This window comes from Aulonocara stuartgranti, assembly GCF_965226115.1.
Source record: "Aulonocara stuartgranti genome assembly, chromosome: 15".
In the NCBI taxonomy this organism is placed as follows: Eukaryota; Metazoa; Chordata; class Actinopteri; order Cichliformes; family Cichlidae; genus Aulonocara; species Aulonocara stuartgranti.
In genome coordinates, this window is record NC_138951.1 from 18,739,869 (window position 1) to 18,762,329 (window position 22,461).

The 22,461-nt window shown below is 42.3% G+C and overlaps 3 protein-coding genes across 3 annotated transcripts in view; all 3 read left to right on the forward strand.

The window, feature by feature from the left end:
• The window catches only part of esco2 (establishment of sister chromatid cohesion N-acetyltransferase 2), a gene marked incomplete at its 5' end in the record, with an annotated part of 134,545 nt that overhangs the window by 39,600 nt on the left and 72,484 nt on the right, over positions 1–22,461 (forward strand). The window lies entirely within an intron of this gene.
• LOC309688870 (up-regulator of cell proliferation-like) lies at positions 200–7,675 on the forward strand. Its single transcript, XM_082504927.1, has 3 exons — positions 200–478; positions 1,005–1,072; positions 4,405–7,675. Exons 2-3 carry the CDS (start codon positions 1,045–1,047, stop codon positions 7,422–7,424), a joined length of 3,048 nt encoding a protein of 1,015 aa, XP_082361053.1. The 5' UTR covers positions 200–478; positions 1,005–1,044; the 3' UTR covers positions 7,425–7,675.
• Positions 9,195–9,797, forward strand: LOC309689800 (interferon-induced very large GTPase 1-like; the record flags this gene model as incomplete). The annotated part of the gene is made up of 1 exon (XM_082506462.1): positions 9,195–9,797. A coding segment is annotated over one exon (498 nt), but the record flags the coding sequence as incomplete, so codon positions are not given.

Genomic DNA, 22,461 nt, shown 5'->3' on the forward strand with positions numbered 1-22,461 from the left:
GACCAGGGTTGTAGCACGTGATGCAGTTGGTGACCAATGATCCCCACACACTGGAAATTGCAGCGAACTTATCAGTCTTTGCTCGATTTGCTCCATTGTGGCATCAATCAGACCACTGGTATAATGTTGAAATGTACTCACTCACTTTTTATTATTATTTGTAAATTCTTTCGGTGCTGTGCTACTTGGAAACCGAATTTCCCAGAGGAACACACCCGAGGGATTAATGAAGTTTTATCTTATCTCTTATCTTATCTTATAAGGAACAGATATGGAGGGGTAATTCCGGGAGTGGGATTACGAGCACGGGAGAAGCGTCTGGGAGGAGAACAGAATACTATCACGCACCTTTTGAGCACTGGGAGGAGGACACCACTTATAATAGACACACTCTTTATCTTCAAGAGCTCGGCGCCTGGGTTCACGCTTATCATCCACCGTGACAAAAGATACCACAGTTTCATGTAACCTATGAGAGGTAAGTCTAAACTTCATTTTCTAACAATTTTCTTTTTGCACAAATGTGTCCTTGATCAACATCATCAAAAAGACTTAACAACTCTAGATACCCTATGACCAGGATGAAAGAGAATATACAGAAGGGAAAATCATGGTTCTTTGTATTCCCATATGGAAAAGATATATAAAAATCTTATAAAGTTCTGTCTTGTGTGAAACTTGTATGAAAAGCATACAAGAGTGAAAACAGATATAAGATCCCTTGAAAAATCATATAAATGAAACTTGTATGTTTTGGATACTTACTAAAACATTATATGAAAGTAATGAGAAAGTGGCCTGTTACATGAGTAAATCATATAAGCCTTATATGATTCACTATATGAAGTAGGCCAAATCTTATGCAAGTCTTTTATAAGTTTGTTCTATTTCTTTTCCATATGGGTTAACTCAGTGAAGTATGCATTGTTTGTCTATTTGACTCATTAATGTCAAAGTATTATTTTTCATAGCTCTATATTAAGTAAATATTATTTTGTCTTTAGGTTTATAGAGAAGAGCACAGAGGAACAACCAGATTCATGAATGATGGACACAGAAGACAAGACTCCAGGTACCATACACATTAATGCTGTTATTGTCAACATTTCTGATTTAAAAGGTATTAGATTTTGTATTTGCATGTATTTATTATTCATCTAAAGTTTTATCATAGTAGTTAGTGTTTGCCACCATGAGAATAATTTCAACTGTTCAAAGGATTAAATGTAATAATTTTCTTAGTATCATCAACAATCAATTTACTTTTGGTAAAAGAAAAGCTTCCAGGGCCAGTTTAATATTTTAAAGTCAAAGGGGACCTGCTAAAAAAGTTGATTAAATGGAAAAGGAAAACAACAATAAACAAAATATTAAATCCTATAAATTAATTAATGTAAATTCAGAAATTTAGTAATTGTTTTTGGTCATTTTGGTCATCTAAGGTGGCAACAAAACAGTGGTTGTCTAATATAAAAGAGCTACACACCACAGTCTGCCCCAGAATTAGTTTCTACTCGACACAACTGTCATGCAGTATTATCACTATTTCCAAAGTTGTGTCACCTGGGCAATTTTAACAAAATAGCCAGTTGAGTTTAGGTTGTGCTACAAGCAACAGTAACCAAACACCAGTTATTGATTATTAAATGGTAAATGGCCTGCATTTATATAGTGCTTTATTTAGTCCCTAAGGACCCCAAAGCGCTTCACACTACATTCAGTCATTCACCCATTCACGCACACATTCACACACTGGTGATGGCAAGCTATATTGTAGCCACAGCTGCCTGGGGCACACTGACAGAGGCGATTTATTAGTCCTAAAGATTTCATAATTTCTGACAGTGTTTCACCGATATAGTCAAAGGAGCTTGCAAAGAAAAGCGTCTGGACTTCTTTAAATTGCTTGAAGACGTCTCACCTCTCATCCGAGAAGCTTCTTCAGTTCCAAGGTCAAATGGTGGGGAGTGCCAGATTTAAACCCAGTGGGAGTTTCCCCCCACAGAGGGACAAAAGAATCAGAATCAGAGTACTTTATTGATCCCTGGGGGAAATTATTTTTTTGTTACAGTGCTCCATTGTAAACCAACATAAACCAACATTAACAAGACAGACAATACTCTAACTAAGAATAGTACAATATATATATATATATATATATATATATATATATATATATATATATATATATATATATATATATACCTAATAAAAGGACCCCCTGATGATCCTCTAATCACATGAGCCAAGGTGTGAAACTGGGTGTGGGTCCCAATCAGCCAGGGTTACGGGTGAGCTCATTGTGAAACCTGGCCCCACCTTATCATGCGATTTCCTGAGATCAGATGGCCCAGGATGTGAGTGGGCGTTAAGGCGTCTGGGGAGGGATCTCAAAACTGGATTATAGATGGCAGAGAGTTGGTGTCGTAAACCACCGCCTCTGTTCAAAGATGGTCGCTCACAGTGGACATAGATGGCTTCTTTCACTCCTCTTTCAAACCATCTGTCCTCTCTGTCCAAAATGTGAACATTGGCATCCTCGAAAGAGTGTCCTTTGTCCTGGATGCAGATGGACTGCTGAGTCTTGTCCTGTGGAGGTGGCTCTTCTATGTTGTGCCATGCGCTTGTGAAGTGGCTGTTTGGTCTCTCCAATGTAGAGGTCTGGGCATTCCTCGCTGCACTGTACAGCATAGACCACATTGTTAAGTCTGTGTTTTGGAGTTTTGTCTTTCGGGTGAACCAGTTTTTGTCTGAGCGTGTTGCTGGGTCTGAAATGCACCGGGATGTCATGCTTGGAGAAAACTCTCCTGAGTTTCTCTGATACACCGGCTACATAGGGGATGACAATGTTGTTGCGTCTGCCCTTCTTATCCTCCCTCGCTGGTGTCTGGTCTTCTTTTCTGTGCCTCTTTGCTGACTTTAAGAATGCCCATTTAGGATAGCCGCACGTTTTGAGTGCTTCCTTTACATGTGTGTGTTCCTTCTTTTTCCCTTCAGGCTTAGAGGGAACATGTTCTGCCCGGTGGTGTAGGGTCCTAATTACTCCAAGTTTGTGTTCCAAAGGGTGATGGGAGTCAAAGAGGAGGTACTGGTCCGTGTGTGTGGGCTTCCGGTAAACTTCGACGTTGAGTTTGCCGTTCTCTTCAATGTGCACGGCACAGTCCAGGAAAGGCAAACAGTCATCCTTTGTGTCTTCCCTGGTGAACTTGATGTTTTTATCCACAGCGTTAATGTGCGCAGTGAAGGATTCCACTTCTTGTGTCTTGATTTTGACCCAGGTGTCGTCCACATATCTGTACCAGTGGCTGGGTACTCTTCCTTTGAAAGAGCCAAGAGCCTTCCTTTCCACTTCCTCCATGTAAAGGTTGGCTACAATAGGTGACACGGGGGAGCCCATGGAGGTCCTTTTGTCCCTCTGTGGGGGGAAACTCCCACTAGGTTTAAATCTGGGACTACCACCATTTGACCTTAGAACTGAAGAAGCTTCTCAGATGAGAGGTGAAACGTCTTCAAGCAACTTAAAGAAGTCCAGACGCTTTTCTTTTCAAGCTCCTTTGACTACGATGACCCGGATGACTGAGAACCTTCACAGACATTTCACCGACATAGTTTCTACATAATTCTAGTCTCTGCGCAAACAGCTAAAGCTAATGATAATGTTCGTTACATTCAAGATACAAAATGCTTGTTAGTATTTTCTCATATCTACGGGGGTATTTCAATTTAAAAAAGAAAATTGTCACTCATTCTCCAGCTCTTCAGTGTTTGCCACAAGAGGCCACACAGACTTAGAACTGTCTCTTATTATTGATTTAAAACCCTTTTTTAAAAAAAGAAAAACTCTGACGCAATAGAACACATTACAAGGTGTTTACAAACAAATAATAATAATGGATTGATATAGCACTTTTCAAGGCACCCAAAGCGCTTTATAATGCCACTATTCATTCACTCTCACACACTGGTGGAGACAAGCTACGGTTGTAGCCACAGCTGCCCTGGGGTAGGCTGACAGAAGCGAGGCTGCCATATCGCGCCATCGGCCCCTCTGGCCATCACCAGTAGGCAGTAGGGTAAAGTGTCTTGCCCAAGGACACAACGACCAGGACAGAGAGCCCGGGGATCGAACCGGCGACCTTCCGGTTACCTTCCCAACCCCCTGAGCCACGGTCGCCCTGATAATAGGTGATTTAGTTATATAAGTATCTTATGAAACAGGAAAATGGTACATCAGTTGCATCCTATCTTTCCTTTATATTCTATTTATGTTTGGAATATTTCATTCACCTAAATTATATCTATAGTTAAATAACAAACATAGTCAACAATTAAGTAACAGATTATAAAGAAGTTCTTTTAACAATTATTGTCTTTAATTTCAACTTCTCTGTTTGTCTTCTTTAGGCCTGTTAAACTTTATCACCAAACTTGGACTGGAAAAATTTTATCCCAACAAGCTGACTCTGCAACTTCTATTAGAAATCAACAAAAGCAACACATATAATCACACTGTTCAAACAGTGGAAGATATACCATGGTGTTTCTTTGGAAGATTGTTTCAAATCAATGCAGAGTGCAGGGACTGTACACAGGTACCGAATAATAACCATGAGGAGGATCTGTTTAATGATCAATATGACCTTGACTTTTGCCCTACAGATGACACTGACGATAGGTTTAACCCAGTTGACATCATAGTAGCACTTTTCAAATGTGCTGACAGCTTCTTGCAACAGCAAATGACCCTCAAGATGTCAATGTGCCAGTTTTCTGTCCCACTGTTGATGCCTCATAGTAAAAATAGTCAGTGTAACCTGATGCTTTGGGCTCTGAGAGACATTGTCAAAGAATGGCTTCCACATGAGTTATCTCAATCAAAACACTTTGTTGAAGACAACATTGTTCAAGCAGATATACCACTCTATTCATTTGTGAGGCTGAAAAACTGCAACCTATCCAAGTCACAGCTTTTAAATATCATTCTCAGCCGAGGTCAACAGAATCACAATTACTTCATTCACAGAGAAATGGAAGGAGGAGCAATTGAAAAGAAAATTGCCAATGGACTGGTTGAGGTTTGTTGGTACCTGCCCAGTGGAAGAGAAAATCTTGACATTTTTCCAGAGCCAGCCGCCTTCGCTAATTTGCGAGGAGACATTTGTGAGTCGCTCACACAATTCAATTTTCTTTACCAAGTATCAACTGCTGTCTTTGTGTTCCTGGACAAAGTTGAAGAACATGAGCAGAAGATTTTGCTTTCTCTACCAAATGTGAAAACAAAACTGTTCTTGGTAGTTGATGTCAAAGACAGGAATGCAAAAGAAGACATATTGTCTGTGAAGGTGACACAAGAAAAATTAGATTTACCAAAATCCAGCATCCAAATTAAACGCTCAAACATGAACGTTGTCGAGTTTTCAAAAAATATTTGTGCAGCTATTAAGACCTCAAATGTAACCACAATGAAAATAATCAACATGTTTGACAAAGCTGTTGAACTTGGTTTGTCTGTGGATGAATGCAGGAGTGAAAACCAAGAAAAGGCAGCTGAAGAGATTATGAGGGGCATTGGAGTCCGCAATATATCCGACTACAAGAAGCAACAACTTCCTCTGCAGGGAGATAACTGGAAGAGGTTGTCACAGTTGGAAAAGGAACAGTGTAGATTAAAAGATGATTTTGGTGACTCAGGACTGGAAGAGTACAAATGTCAGCTCCAGCAAGAAGTGAAGCAAATTAAGAAGGAGCAAAGTACCTACAAATTGTCCAAAGCAATGAGAACTTTTATTGTTAACCTATCTACGAACAACAAGGAAAAACAAAACTATTTCCTAAAATGGATGAAACTGAAGCTTGATACAAAATCACGGGAAAAACTCTCCGCATTGAGAAAGAAATTTAAAGAAGAGTGTAAGAAGAAAGAGTCCAAACTCATTGCAGAGCTGGATCAAACCTTGTTGGAGAGCTCTTTAGGAATAGAGCATTACATGAGAGAGATGGGGCTGATCTATGAGTTTTCTTTGCACTCACAAAAAACTGTTGATGAAATAGTTGCTCTGCCAAGTGTTGTAGCTAAAATGCTGCTTGATGGATATCCTTTAGAACTCTTGGATGGAGATGCTTCCAATATTCCAGAGAGATGGGTGGCAGATGTGCTGATGGAGCTTCATAAGAAGGTTGGAGAGAAGAGCAGACTGTTGGTAGTGTCTGTGTTGGGTGTTCAAAGTACAGGGAAATCAACACTCCTCAACACCATGTTTGGTGTGCAGTTTCCTGTCAGCAGTGGCCGATGCACAAGAGGGGCTTATATGGTCTTCCTCAAAGTTGGTGAAGATTTAAAAACTGAGTTGAAATATGACTTCATAGTTCTCATTGATACAGAAGATCTAAAATCTCCTGACATGGCACAACTAGAAGACAGTTATGAGCACGACAACCAGCTGGCAACCTTTGTCATTGGTCTAAGTGATGTAACCATTATCAACATTGCAATGGAGAATGCAAATGAAATGAAAGATATCCTACAAATCACAGTGCATGCATTTTTGAGGATGAGGCAAATTGGTAAAAAGCCAGTTTGTCATTTTGTACACCAAAATGTTGCTGGTGTTTCAGCTCATTCCAAGTGCATGACAGAGAGGAAACATCTCTTGGACCAGCTAAACGAAATGACCAAAATTGCAGCTAAAATGGAAAAGCAACCTTCTATTAATGCATTCACTGATGTGCTGGACTACGACATTGAAAAAAACCACTGGAACATCCCTGGACTCTGGCTTGGAACCCCACCAATGGCACCAGTGAACACAGGTTACAGTGAAGCTGTAGCAGATTTCAAGAAAACTCTTTTGGAAATAATGAAAGATGACAGAGATAGAAAAGCCACACAGATCCCAGATTTTCTCAAATGGATGAAAAGTCTGTGGAGAGCAGTCAAATATGAAAACTTTATCTTTAGTTTCAGAAACACTCTTGTGGCTCATGCTTATGACAACCTTTGCAAAGAGTTTAGTCAATGGGAGTGGGAGATCAGAAAAGACATTTTCTGCTGGCAGACAGAAGCAGAGTTAGAAATCTTAAATACTGACAACGAATCAGAAGTTAACACTTGGGGAAAAGTGGTTAATTCCAAAATATCTCAACTGTCTGACAAAATAACAGACCAAAAACAGCTAATGATGGAGAAACTAATTCACTATTATAAAAGGAAAGACAGAGATGTAAATTTGATAGAGAAATACAAGAACGATTTCTCTAAAAGTATTATTGACCTTGCCAAAGAAATTCAACAGTCTGTCTACATTAAACTTGATTGTGCCCTTCAACTAAAGATCAGCAAAAAGAAGGCTCAAGATATACAGAGAAAATACAGAGATGTGATTGAAGAGCAGGTCATGCAGCTCTTGGGCAACTACAAAAAATAATCTCTGTCAGATGAACAGCTGATAGATGTGTTTGAAAAGATGTGGACAGACGCAACAATAAATGTGTGTGGTCTGGAACACCGAGATATCGCAGGATCAGTCCTGATGCAACTGAAAAAAAAATTCTTAAACCGGAAAGTCAACAAGGATTTACAGGTTGACTTAAAAGAATATGGAAAACAGCCATTTAAAGTTAAAAATGTCCATTTAGATTCCTGGTTTGAAAAGGTAAAAATCTGGTTCCTACATGATTGTCACGGGTTTGCAGACAGTACAATTGAATCTTGCACACAGTTTGTACTTGATACAGTAAAGACAAATGGAGATTACCATGAGTCTTTCACAAGGGATCTTCTAGAGAAAATTGATAGTTTCCTTGAACACAGTTGCAAACACCACAAAACAAATATACAGTTTGAGATTGACCTGAAACTTCACATTTGTAGCTTTGACACAAGGCAGTTCCTGGAAATGCACAAAAAGTTCTTGTACAAAAACAATCCTCAAAATCAGCTGGAGAAGCTCAAGAATCAGTACTTGTCAGACTTTCTCGATTTGTACAAAGACAGAGATCACTGTCAACGAAAAGCAAATGATTTTGCCAGAGTTTGCATCAAACCTGCAGTGGAAGACTATGTCAACAGATCACTGGGAGTAGATATTGTAGATGAGATTGTGACCAGCTGTCATTCAACAGAGTACAGTTCCCGCTCTTATTTCCAGTACAACATTCAGAGAGAATTACTTCAAAAAGAAGACTTTAATAGTTTTGTGAGGTACATCAGTAACTATGAAATGTATGTTAAGAACTGGATTTATGAGCACGTCAAGCAAAAAATGTCAGAGGATGAAACTTTATGCAAACTGAAAAACAAGATCTTGCAGGTCATATTTACAAAAATCACAGAAGCGTTAAATAAGGCATCAAAAGCAAAGGATGGCACTCACCTTGAAGATAACAAGGAAAGCATCACAGAGTTCATCAACAGCATGCACAAATATCTAATTAAGGACATCTTATTATCAGAGGAGGATGAAAAAGCCATCCTGTTTCAAATCCAAAGCACATGTAATCCATTTATCAAAAGTCTCAAGACCTCAATAGAAGACTTAAAAGCAGAACTTCAGTTGGAATTTGTTAAAATCTCCCAATTCTTTGAATCTTTGGGCTGAAGGAAGGACAATACTCGGTGTATATATGCTCAATCAACAATAATTTATTTCCATACAATTCAACACTTATGAGCATTAGAACCATCATGATGGGGAGACATGCATGCAGAGGGTCACAGCAAATCTTAAAATGGTGACGGGTTGCTCAGCTTTTTATAGTCTCTAGTGGCCCCCCTCCTAGTCGTAAAAGCCTAAACATTCACATTCTTTCTCTCTTACGGCGCCTAAATTATGACCTCGGCTCCCTGTCTTCTCTGCTCCCTGCAAAGGTGGGGGTATGGAATGTTGTCTATCTCCCTAGACACCAAGTCTCCTGCTTACAACCTTCTTTTGATGATTCAGCAGTAAAGCATGTCAAGAAAACAGTATAAGACATTCACAGCCGATCAAGGATACAGAATGATGCACACTTATCTAATGAACTACAAAATGATTATGTTCTTTTAACTCAAAAGTATAATGAGGACTAAACTACATACTGATCACACACTCTATATTAAAGGGTATAATATGATCTACAGCAGTATCATAATTCAACTACTTTGATTACATATATAAGGTAACATATGATAACATAATAATCTCAACAAATTCTCAAAATCCAAAGATATTGCTGCAGATTTGGAAAAGCTTCCAATCAGACCACATGACGAGCTTTTCAAGCGGGTGTTTGGTTGTGGACAACAGTGTCCATTTTGTAAAGTGCCCTGTGAGGCTGGAGGGAAAGAACACACTGAGCATCATGCAGCTGTACATCGGCCACAAGGTCTTGGCAGATATAGAAACCTTGACACAGAGAAGCTGGTTGAAACATTATGTACAACTGATGTGTACAGTAGACGTAAATTTCGTAACACACTAACTAAGCAGGAATGGCATCCTTACAAAGACTACAAAGCGTATTATCCAGAGTGGCACATTCCAGCAGATCCTTCCATAGAAGCATCGGACTATTGGAAGTATGTTTTAGTGAAATACAATGAACAGTTTGCTGAAAATTATGACGCCAAGCCAGCTGATGTTCCACAGGCCTGGAGAAGCATCACAAAGGAACAAGCACTGAAAGGCTTAACAGAAGCATTCAACATGAAGTGAATCAAGTACAATCCTAACAAATTATCATTGAAGAAAACAATGTTAAAATAAACACTGAGGCGCACTTAGGATACAGGACATCATCATTACGAAGATCAGTCCAAATAAAAATGAATTAATACAAATAGTAAATGATTTACTTGGCTGAAAGATGTCAAACTTTAATATTTTCTTTTGTATTGTGTCCTTGACATAAACTACAAATAGTTAGTTTTACCTCTTTTTAGAGAACATTGTTAGCTTTTTTTTTTTTATCTATTTGCTTTTCAGACTTTTCGATTTTCTGAAGTTTTCCTGTTTTTTATTCATTATTGTAGATGTTTTATATTCACTACAAAGAATATGTAATAACATTATTTTGCAACATGATCATTTATATTTTTCTTTTCTTCTCTTTTCCCAAAATGAAATATTTTAATATGAAAAAGTAATTTAACTTTAAAATACTTGCTTCAAAATTATATCATGAATTTCTGTTTTTTGAGGGTGGACAGCTGATCATGTAATTTCAGACTTTTTCTAAATATTTTACTTTTTAAAGAATTTATTTCATCAGTGATTCTTATTGCAACACAGCTATGCATGATAATAAAGACAACAATGCTAATGCTACTTATGACTTTTAAATATCTTTACGTTTTTATTTTTCATATACACATTTTAGTACTTACACCTATAGGTATAGGTACTTTAATGTTATGTGCATTTATAAATAATTTATGTGTCAATGAAACTGACCTTTTACTAATTTTTCCTTTTTCTATAAACAAACCAAGAGGAGAAAAAACCTAGCATCTGAGGGTAACCATTTTTTTCTGTTAGACTTGTAATGATTTCAAATAGGCTTTTTTGTTAAACATTTTAAAGTTCACAGATCTATAGCACAACAATTTGCATGACAACTAGTAATGATGATATACTGTATGTACACAACATTTGAAAAAGTTTTAAAATAAATATGTCTTCATAATGAATTTTTTAAGTCAATATTCTTATATTCTCATTGATGTCAAGGAAAGCCCAGACCTTTCTGTTACTGGGCTTTCATTAGTCTGTCACGACACTCAGGAATATATCCTTCACAGAAAACATCAACGTAATCTTTAGCCATCATCAATGGGCTGATTACAGGAACCACCTGAGATTCAGCCTCAGATGCCGACAAAACAGGATTACTCCTAAAAATCTGCTAAAAACTGCTTAATGAATGGATGAGGCAAACAAATTTGACCATCGACATGTTAAAATCTGAAGTGGAGTGGATCTGACAGACACTTTCAATGCTTCTACATGAGAATACTCTTAAAAAGGTGTTTGAAATTACCGAGAAGGCTTGTCTACCACAGCACGGGAAGTCTAAAAACCGTCAACAAAGGAAGTTTGAATTACTTATTGTACGTCAGAAACCACAGCAAAATACAAAGAGTGTCCTCAGTGGCCGGAAGAGAGAAGGATACCGAGTATGTGGACAAGTAGGTGAAGAATTTGTCTGACAGACAGCTCACCCAAACAGAGAAAAACATCCTTGCTAAAGGTTTGAATTTTGATGTGACGCCAAAACAAATCCCACTAGTGGAACTCATTACAGTCACAGAAACAGCAATTTGAAACAACAACATTGCAGATGTGGAAGCAGAGCAACTACGGGCGAAAGTTTTGGCCTGTCTCAGCAACGCAACCCCCCCCAGCATCCAACATCAGCATGGAGGACAGGAAGGCACTCACATCACTTAGTAATGACAACAACATTATCATCATTCAGGCAGACAAAGGTAGGTGCACAGTTTTGCTAAACCAGCAAGACTATCATGAGAACATTTTGTCACTGCTCAGTGACGAAAATACTTATGAGCCCCTGAAACGAGACTCAGGAAGTGGCTACAGGAAGAGGGTGACAGACTGTCTGAAGTGGCAGGTTAGCCTTCTTAGATTGTGACATTTCCATCAGTAATGGGGGACATCTAAAAGCTGATGTGTACCGTAAATCTACGCATACGGATCAGTATTTAAGGTTTGACTCTCATCATCCAGTGGAGCATAAACTGGTTGTCATCAGGACGCTACAACCGAGAGCAAACACCATCCCCACAGACACAGCGCCCAGAGAAGCAGAAGAACATCACATGAAGAAGGCCCTGAGTAAATGTGGTTGTCTCAGCTGGACTTTTGTCAAAGCTGGGAAGGCACCTAAAGAAAGCTCCAGGCGATCCGGGAGAGAAGGACAGTTGCCTTCTCGAAAACCTGTAGGGATCCCGAATGCGTCAGGAGTATCAGAACAGTTGAGGTGCATTTTTTCTAAAGGTCCACATGCAATCCCTCCATGTGTCTAGACTCAGCACTGTGCTTATACAGAGCTAAAGGATGGGCTCTCTATATTTTTTCATTTATCACCCTAAAACAGTGGAGTGGACTTCATTATTTGTCAGACTACTCTTAGTCTCTCAACACTAAGGAGAGACAAGGAGTAGTCTGACAAATAATAACTAGTGTGTCTCAATGCTATTTCATTTGCAGACATTCCTTGTATTGTGACATCACTATAGCCAAAAACAGAGGGGGATTAACTCAAATGGTACAGTGCTCCCTTAGCATGCAAGAGGTAGCGGCACGGACACCTGCATCCTCCAAATGGGCGATTCTCTTTAAAGATGAATGGACAAAATTTGCTCACAGCTGACTAATGAACATTTGCATGCATGCTTAAGAACTGCATTGACCCCATTTATCTCAGAAAATGCTAGCTTCAAATCAGGAGTTTTTTTGGGTGAATTGTTTGCACCTTGATGTTGTCCTAAAAATTTGGTTCTGTTCATCTGGACATTGTTTCATCTTGTTCTCTCTATAAACTCCACAAGATGCTCGGTTGAACTTTCCCTCCTCCGAGGTAAACTTTTATTAAACTCTTAATAAACAGTCATGAGTCTCACTTCTCACCTTCCAGTGATACACTCTCAAGACTCCGGGCGGTACACATGGGTAAATGCAATTCCCATTGCTACATCCCTTTTCTTTTACAAAGACAATGAACTATTCATAAGTTGAGAACTCAGTTTGCAACTGGAACAAAACTTGGATATGACATTTCTTTGTTGAACACCATTTTCTTCAAAAATAAAAATTTCTTCCTTTCATCTACTTTTTTAGCTTTCTTTCCATTTTCCTTTATTATTACTTTTATTCTTTTTTTTTTTCATTTTTGTCTCTTTTCCTCTTTTTTTTTCTTCCAAACAAGTAAACAGATCACAAAGCCATAACTCAAAATATTATCACAGATGTTTTGTTCTGTTCTCTAACCAGTAAACAAATCACAACATATAACTCACAGATTACCCCTTAATTGCATACATAATCCTGCAGATATCCAGGTTGTAGTACTACCCGTCCTGACCTGGTGGTGCTGTTTTGTGTGTTCTCTTTGTTCTGTGTCGGCACAGTAATGTTCTGTCCCTGAGGCTGGAGATGTACTGACATGTCTTTTTTGACCTCCCCAGCTCGCCTCAGATGGCGACGATTCCTTCTGAGGACTCTGCCGTTGTCCAACTCCACATCACAGCATCTGTTTCCCAGAGTGTTACACACTCTAGCCTTGGTCCATAAGATGTGTGGTTCAAAAGGTTGGACTCGCACCAAGTCCCCTGGGTTTAATGTGTCCATGTCCTTCACCGTCCTGTTATAGTACTTTGTTTGTCTCTCTCTGTTTTTCATCAGTGCAAACTTGTTATCAGTCACTTTGGGTTGCAACAATCTGTCTCCTATTGGGAGGAGTGTCTTCGTCCTCCTGCTTAACAGGCTGGTAGTCAAACCTTGTGTTGGGGTGTTTCTGTGTTAAGAGATATAATCTAAAACACTTCTTCAGTAGAGACTCAGAGAAGAGAAACACACAGAATTTATTGCTAGCAAGGGCAGCCTCCAGAACTGAGACTCGCACTGAGGACTGCCCTGGTCTTTATTTATATGCTTCAGTGAGCGTTTGTTCCATACATTGGAAAGTGGAGGGGTGTGTGTGTGTGTGTGTGTGTGTGTGTGTGTGTGTGTATGTGTGGGGTCAGAGTGTGACCCCATAAATGACTTCCCTACACCTGCTGGTCTCGAAGTCCAGCATTTCATCAAACCAAAAGGCACTTAGACTAAGACAGATATAGCTACGTTAATTCTACCGTAAAACAATAAGACAAGAAACGACCTCTCCCATACTCCTAGGATGTGGGGGTGAACGCCAGAACACCCTGGAATGTTACAGACCTCCTAGGATGAGACATTCTTTCAATATGCCACCAACTATATACTTCTAAACACAAATGATTACATGCAGTATTCTACCATATGCAAACTTATATCATTAAAAGATTATACTGACTACTAAGTACAATTTTCCTATTGACATTCTGTGGTCCAATAAGGCCAAATATGGATCCTGTCCAGCCAATTTCGCCTTTTTCATGAGTCGTTTGGCAGTTTTAACAGCAGACTCCGCTTTGCCGTTGCTCTGCGGATAGCCAGGCGATGAGGTATGGTGTTGAAATTCCCATTTCCGGCTGAAGTTGGCAAACTCTGTTGAGCTGTACTAGGTCCCGTTGTCAGAAAAAACAATCTTTGGTATTCCCTGACGTGCGAAATGAGCCTTTAGTATCCTAATCACAGTACTCGACTTGGTATAAGGTAGATAATCTATCTCCCAAAAGTTGGAGTAATAATCAACAGTTATTAGGTAGTCCCTGCCATCAAAGTTGAGTAAATCTGTCCCAACTTTGGTCCATGGTCTAGTGGTCGGCTCGTGTGGTTTTAGTGTCTCTTTCTGTTGTTTTGCATCCACAGACCGACATATGTCACATGTAGCGATGTACTTTTTGATGTGGTCGTTCATACCATGCCAGTAGACTCAGTCTCTAGCTCTCCTGAGGCACCCTTCTGTGCCGATGTGTGTTGAGTGAATTCGCTGTGTTATATCTGCCTGGAGTGCTTCTGGAATCACCACTCTCTCTCCCTTGAAGACCAATCCATCCTGTGTGCTCAGTTCATCCTGCAAAGATTGGAACTGGGTTATTTCAACAGGTACATCTTTCTTACAGGCCGGCCACCCCTTTTGTATTGTTTTTATCAGCGTTTGTAGTGTATGGTCGGTTCTTGTCCCTGCTCGTATTCTGTCCATGCTTTCTGTTGAAACAGGTACATAATCCACCATGTTGACACATTCTGTCTCCAACTCCGTCTGGCTTTTGATGCTGTCTTGCAGGTAGGCCCTACTCAGCGTATCAGCGAGTAGCATGTCGCGGCCTGGAACATATGTTATGGTTGAATCATATTTTTGCAGCCTTAATAACATCCTTTGTAGTCTTTTAGGTGCATGTAACAGCGGCTTTTTCATAATGGTCTCGAGTGGCTTGTGGTCTGATTGCACTCTCACAAGACGACCATATGTGTATTGGTGGAATTTCTCCATCCCAAACACAATAGCTAAACATTCCTTTTCAATTTGTGCATAACCTCTTTCAGTGAGCGTCAGTGCATGACTTGCAAATGCCACTGGTTTGGAGTCAGAGCTGCTCCCAGTCCTGTCTCGCTGGCATCACACTGCAGTGTCAGCGCTTCATTGCTGTAATATTTCAAAACTGGGACTTGTGTTAGTTTTCCTTTCAGTCTTTTAAATGCATCTTCCTGCACGTCTGTCCACTCCCATAGGCTGTCTCTGTGCGTCAGTTGTCTGAGAGGCTCACAGTCATCTGACAGATGCCTGTAGAACTTTGATAAATAGTTGACCATTCCAACTAGTCTCTGCCCCCCTTTTATGTCAGTTGGTGCTGGCATCTCTGTGATGGCCCGTACCTTCTCTGGGTCAGCTCTCAGCCCCTCTGCCGTGAGTAGATGTCCGATGTATGGTACTTCCTGTCTTCTAAGCTTGAGTTTTTCCACATTAAATTTGATGTTCCTCTCTCTGCAGTGTTCCAGGAAAAGTCTCAGGTTTCTGTCATGATCCATTTCTGCTAACTCAGTTGTCTCTCCTTTTCCAGTGATCAGGATGTCATCAGCAATGATGTATGTGCCTGGCAGGTTCTCCAGCGCTTGCATCAGTTTGCGCTGAAAGACCTCTGGCGCTGGGCTGATCCCCATTGGCATTCTCAGCCAACGAAAGCCAAGTGAGATGGCTTGACTCTTCTGTAAGCTTCACATGCCAAAAGCCATGTTTCACGTCACAAACTGTGAAAACTTTCGCTTTTGACACATCTGGCAAGATGTCATCTATTGTTGGTAATGGGAAATGACTACGCTTCAAAGCTTTGTTGAGCGGTCTCGGGTCAATACATGTCCTGGGTTTGCCATTTGGCTTCTGCACTGTCACCATCCCACTGATCCAATCAGTACTACATTCCACTGGTGCTATTATTTGTCTGTCTGCAAGGCTCATCAGTTCCTCTTTCAGTGGTTTCATCATCGACACCGGGACTCTGCGTTTTGGCAGTTTGACAGGCTGCACTGTTGTGTCGATTTCCAGTTCATTCACCTTGCAAACATCCATCTCCTGTAAACACATCCTGAAACTCAGTCTTTATCTCTTCCAACAACCATCGTGGCTCAAAGAGTTGGCAGTTCGTCTTATGACCGGAAGGTTGCCGGTTCGAGCCCCCGGCTCGGACAGTCTCGGTTGTTGTGTCCTTGGGCAAGACACTTCACCTGCCGCCTACTGGTGATGGCCAGTTGGCCAGCTGATGGCACGATATGGCAGCCTCGCTTCTGTCAGTCTGCCCCAGGGCAGCTGTGGCTACAACTATAGTTGTCACTGAGCTGTCCAAAGCACAGATGTTATCATAATTAACTTGTATTACCTTCATCGCTTCACTAGCTGTTCTCCCAAGTAGAGGTGTTTTACAATCCTCCTCTACCACTTGGAACTCGACTCTGTACTTTTTGTTGTTTCTTGGGTTTGTCAGCTTGACCTTACACTTTCCTAATTGACACAGCCTTGACTTATTGTACATCACAAGAACCTTGTCTGTGTGCTCCATTTTGATGTTCAGGTTCAACAGGTTGATGGGAATAACGTTGCAGGTTGCACCACAGTCAACTTGAAACTTGACCAGGCTGTTGCCAATCATCATGCCTGCAAACAGCTGCTTTCGTTTTTTCATGTCTGATTCTTTGATCTGGTTCACTTCTACTGCAGTCTGTGTCATAGCTGTGACAGTCATTATGTCCTCACAGGAATCCGAGTCCTGCTCCGTCACTGTGTGGACCTTTTTTCCGTTTTCACTCTGTCTGCTTTTACTCCTGCATGCTATAGCAAAAGGATTTTCTTTGCCACATTTTTTGCATTTTTCTTCCATATGCTGGGCATTTTGATTTGAGTCTTTCATGTGCTCTTCCCCTAAATCTGCATGATATCTCTTTATCCAGTCTTTTTCTCTCTTTTTGTTTTACTGCATGCAGTTCTTCTACAGCCTGTCCCGCTATTGTTTTGTTGTATTCTCTTGAAATCTTCATTGCTCTACAAATATCTAGACATCTGTCATCTGGAATCGTGCCACAGACGATCCTGTCTCTGATCAGTGAGTCTTTTAATTGTCCAAAGTTGCAGGTGTTTAGTGTTTTGCTTCCCCCATGTCGCGTCTGGGAGCTGTGTCTCCCTCCTGTCATAATTTCTTTGTTAAATGGCATTTTGTTTATTATTAGTATTTGAACCTGATTGCACTTTTCTGTCCATCAGATGATTTAATGGGCATATGAAAAATTGATCAGTAGTTACAAGGCAAAAATCTATATTGTTAATTAAATGTTAAATACAGATGAAAGAAAATGTTTTTGTTGGTTCATTTGAAATGTTTGGACCCCAGATTGATTGGATGATGGAGGTAGTGGACCTCCTGCTATTGTGATCCACACAGAAATGTGGTCACAATTGTGAGTTAAGTGTCGTGATATATGGAGATTATTTTGCATGTTTTATTTTGCTGGTTTATTGGTGTAATTTAAAGCCACAATGTCATGTAAGTTCCCTGTTGCCAGGAGAGTGTATAACACTTTGGACAGTAGGGGGCAGCAGCGTGCTTTGGGAACTGAGTCGGGTGCATAGCTGCCGTAAGTTTTCCATTCTGGCAAGACTGACCAGGCGAACGGCAGCGTGTCTCCTGTGCTCACTTTCTCTCCTGTTTTACAGGATCGTAATCTGGCTACGCGCCCATCATAGTGGGGCCTGTAACAGATTTCTGGGGGCTCGTCCAGGATCGGCGGCGTCTGAGGAGCACGTCCGGCTGATCCAGTGATCATTGGACCCAAAGTGACAGTGTTGCTAAAGAGGGTGGGACCGGTAACGCCACCAGGCTGCAACAAAAGTCATGTCAGGCGACGAGAGGAGAAGACTCAGCTGGTCCATCAAAAAGAAACTCTACCAGCTAACGGCTGATGAAGCATACGACATTGCAACTCACCTTGACCCGGTGGCTGAACTGGACTCAGAAAGGCTAAACAAGGACGATGAGGAAGGTTGTATTGAGTACATCACTGCTTATATGAACAGCTCCACACTCCTACAGCTAGAGGATGAGGGCTTGGTCATGTTGTTATGTTTACAAGACACTATTGACTTGGTTATTACTAACCGGGATAAGGGTAGACCACCCCCCCAAAGATCTGGCTAGTGGTGAAGGGACGCCTGTGATGCCACCAGCCAGTGATAACATTAATGGCAAACATATATCTCCCATGGGTGGCTACGCTCCCGAAGTGGCAACCCCCAACTTTGACATACACCAACTGCTCACAGATTCAGGGGAGGGGCAGAACAAATCTCACAGACACAGCATCAACGCACCTGACCCAGAGGGACCACAGTGTAGGACGGGTAGCTGCGGTCACATCAGCGGGCCTCGTGCCACTAACTCACCACCAACTGACATCAGACATCCACTGATTCCCCAGCAACACCACATGGCTGCAGGAGCACTGCCTGCCCCAGCCCACGAGAGTGTGATTGCCCTTCGCGACCTGCCCCTGTTACAGAGGAAGGAATTCAAAATACATGGTGGGCAAATAACTGATACTGCATCGGACATTAGTTTTAACAGTATCTGCAAACAGATTGATGACGGTTGCAGGGAACAACACACAGATGACAACATAATTAGAGGAGTCCTACGCGTAATCAAGGGTGGAAACTTTAAAGACATGCTTGTGAACAAGGAAGACCTGACAGTTACAGAACTGAAAAGTTTCCTACAGTCCCATTTGAGAGAGAAAACCAGCACCGAGCTCTTTCAGGAACTGATGTGTGCTAAACAACACGAGAACGAATCTCCACAGCAATTCCTGTATCGCATGACTGGACTGAAACAGAGAATAACGTTCACATCCAAGCAGGCAAGTTCAGTCATAAAGTATGATGCCTCCACACTCCAGGGCGTGTTCCTGAACGCAGTTTATCAAGGCATGGGAGAAAGGCACGAGGACCTCAGGCGGGACCTGAAGCCGCTCCTGGCTAACCCCACTGTTTCTGATGAAGCTCTCTTAAGACAGGTTATCCAGACCACGATGGAGTACAACGAGAGAAAACGCCGACTGGGGCGTAGCGCCAGCCGGAAGTTCACACAAGCCCACAGCACAGTTGCAGAGCCAGAGGGAATGACCGGCGTTGTGGGCGAGACTAGAGTCAAAGGTAAAGACAATGTAATTCAGAGACTGAGTGCTCAGGTCGAGGCTCTAACGGAGGCCATGGAGACACTGAGAAAGCTCACTGCTCCAGCCCTGGTGCCCGGGGCTGCCCATCAAATTGTCCAACAGAGTGCCTCTGACAAGACCAAATCGGACAGAAAGACACAAAGATCATATGGGTGTCCACAGTGTGTAGCCCAAGGCAGGCCAAGCTGTAACCACTGCTTTTCGTGTGGAGAAGTAGGCCATCGTGCTATTGGCTGCTTGAAAAGGAATATGCAGTCGGGAAACGAGTGCCGGTCAGGGCTGAGGGGCAACCCCTGACCAATCCAAGGGACAAATCCCAGCCCCATGATGCCACAGTACTAGAGTTAGGAAAGAGGGACCAGTCTATGAGCTTACAGATGGGTAACCACCTACCCCCACCTGAGAAAGTTGCCCCACTGATTGGCCGAAAATCCCTATTGAAATGCAGCATGAACGGCTATGCAGTGACTGCCATGTTAGACACAGGGGCAAATGTGAGCATCATAGACCACGCCTGGAAGAACAAGTACCTACCTGAAAAAGAGATCCGCCCACTGAGTGAACTAATGGATGAGGAACTCAGTGTAACTGCTGTCACGGGGGAGGCAGTGCCATATGATGGGTGGATGGAAGTGGTGGTAAACCTGCAAGGCAACAACGATCCAGATCTATCCATTAGAGTACCTTTTCTAGTTAGTCGACTAGATTTAGAAAGACCATTGGTTGGTTTTAATGTCATCCAAGAACTCATCAAGAGTAACGAGAGCAGACCCAAAATCATGTCCATCCTCGTCAACCTGCTGACTGGTGCCCTAGAGATCAACAGTGCAAAGGCAGAGGCTATTGTAAGCTTCATACAGACCAAACCAAAAGTAGAACAGAATGCGACTGTAAAGGTGGGCAGGAAAGGTGCCACTATTAATCCTGGTCAAGTAGCGTATATTAGGTGTGGAGTATCTTTAGACATTAGTGACTCTAGCCCACTCGTGCTGTTTGAACCTAACCTAGATGACACACCACTGTTGCCACTGAGTATAGGTGAAGGGCTATTGGCAATCCAGCAGGATGAGAGACCCTTCGTGAAGGTACCAGTTTCCAACCACTCTACCGAGACGGTGGTCCTGCCCAGCTCCACGGTCCTAGGCACCATTGAAGCTATTGATGGAGTAATAGGAACAGGCAGCCCAAGCGGCGAGCACAGTCAAGCCCGGGGCAACACTGACCCGCCACCAAGCTCCATGAGTGACCTGCCCCCTACTACACTGTGGCACCCGCCAGTGGATGTTAGTCACCTAAGTGATGAGCAACAGAGAAAGGTGAAACAAATGCTATACGAGGAGTCAGGAGCTTTTGCTTGTGATGACGAAGACATAGGGTGTATTCCAAGCCTGCAAATGTCCATAAATTTAAAGGACAACATCCCAGTACAGCGAACCTATGCTGCAGTGCCCAAACCCCTCTACAAAGAGGTTAAAGAATACATCCAAGATCTGCTTGCCAAAGGGTGGATAGTTAAGTCAAAGTCACCGTACGCAGCACCTGTCGTGTGTGTCAGAAAAAAAGATGGAACATTGAGATTATGTATCGATTACAGGCTTTTAAATCAAAAGACTGTACCAGACCGCCACCCACTGCCTCGCATCCAGGACCTCATAGACACACTAGGAGGCCACAGCTGGTTCACCATCCTGGATCAAGGCAAAGCCTATCACCAGGGCTACATGGCAGAGGGATCCAGACACATGACAGCATTCATCACTCCTTGGGGTCTCTATGAATGGGTGAGGATCCCATTTGGGCTCTCCAATGCCCCAGCCGCTTTTCAACGCAGCATGGAGGAGATGTTAGATTCCCTGCGTGATAGCTGCTGCATCCCTTATCTCGACGACATCCTTTGCTACGCAAAATCTTTTGACGAGCATGTCGAGGGAGTACGTCAGGTCCTGAGGTCTCTAAAAGCCCATGGTGTCAAGCTTCGGCCCACAAAATGTGAGCTGTTCCGGCAGGAGGTCAGGTATGTGGGGAGGCTGGTCTCAGCTGATGGTGTCAGGATTGACCCAAAAGACACTGATGCGATCAGGCTGCTGCAAGAGAAAACACCCAATACAGTGGGTGAGGTGAGGAAGCTGCTTGGGTTCCTGAGCTATTACAGAATGTACATCCAAAACTTCTCTAGCATCGCTAAGCCAATCTACGAGCTGCTGAATGTGAAAACCGCCCCAGCAGTAACAAGTGGAAAGCTCACGAAGGGAAAGGGGGCCCAGCTGCCATCAAAGACACCTATCGTGTGGACAGATGAGCACCAGAGGATACTAGAGCAGCTGATAGACACTCTGTCGCACCCACCCGTGTTGGCGTATCCAGACTTTGAACTCCCGTTTGTACTCCACACAGATGCCTCTAAGGAGGGACTAGGCGCTGTGTTGTATCAGCGCCAGGGTGGAAGAATGAGGGTCATCGCTTATGGCTCGAGAACTCTGTCCCCTGCCGAGAAAAATTATAACCTGCACTCAGGGAAACTGGAGTTCCTCGCCCTTAAGTGGGCGGTATGTGAGAAATTCAGGGATTACCTGTTTTATGCACCCCATTTCACAGTCTATACGGACAATAATCCCCTCACCTATGTGCTGAGCACTGCAAAGCTTAATGCGGTGGGCCACCGCTGGGTGGGTGAGCTGGCAGATTTCCGGTTCGATGTCAAGTACAGGCCGGGGAAGGTGAACATAGATGCGGACACATTCTCCCGGTTCCCACTTGACATCGACACCTATCTCACAAAGTGTACGGAAGAGCTCACGGGAGACGCTGTCCATGCTGCCTGGGAGGGTTGTGAGTCAGCAAAGACAGAGGGCGTTGCATATGTTGCTGCCCTGAGCTTAACATGCCCGGAGCCACCGGTGAACGGATCACCATTTACAGTCTGTCACAGTGATCTGGTGACATCACAAAGGGGGGATCCTGTTATCAGCGAACTGATCAAACTGAAAGAAACAAAAACAGTAATAACGAATGACGACAGAAGGAGAGCCAGTGGCCCTGTGAGGAAGTTGATGCACGAGTGGGGAAAGCTCAATATCGAAAACCAACTACTGTATCGCACGGC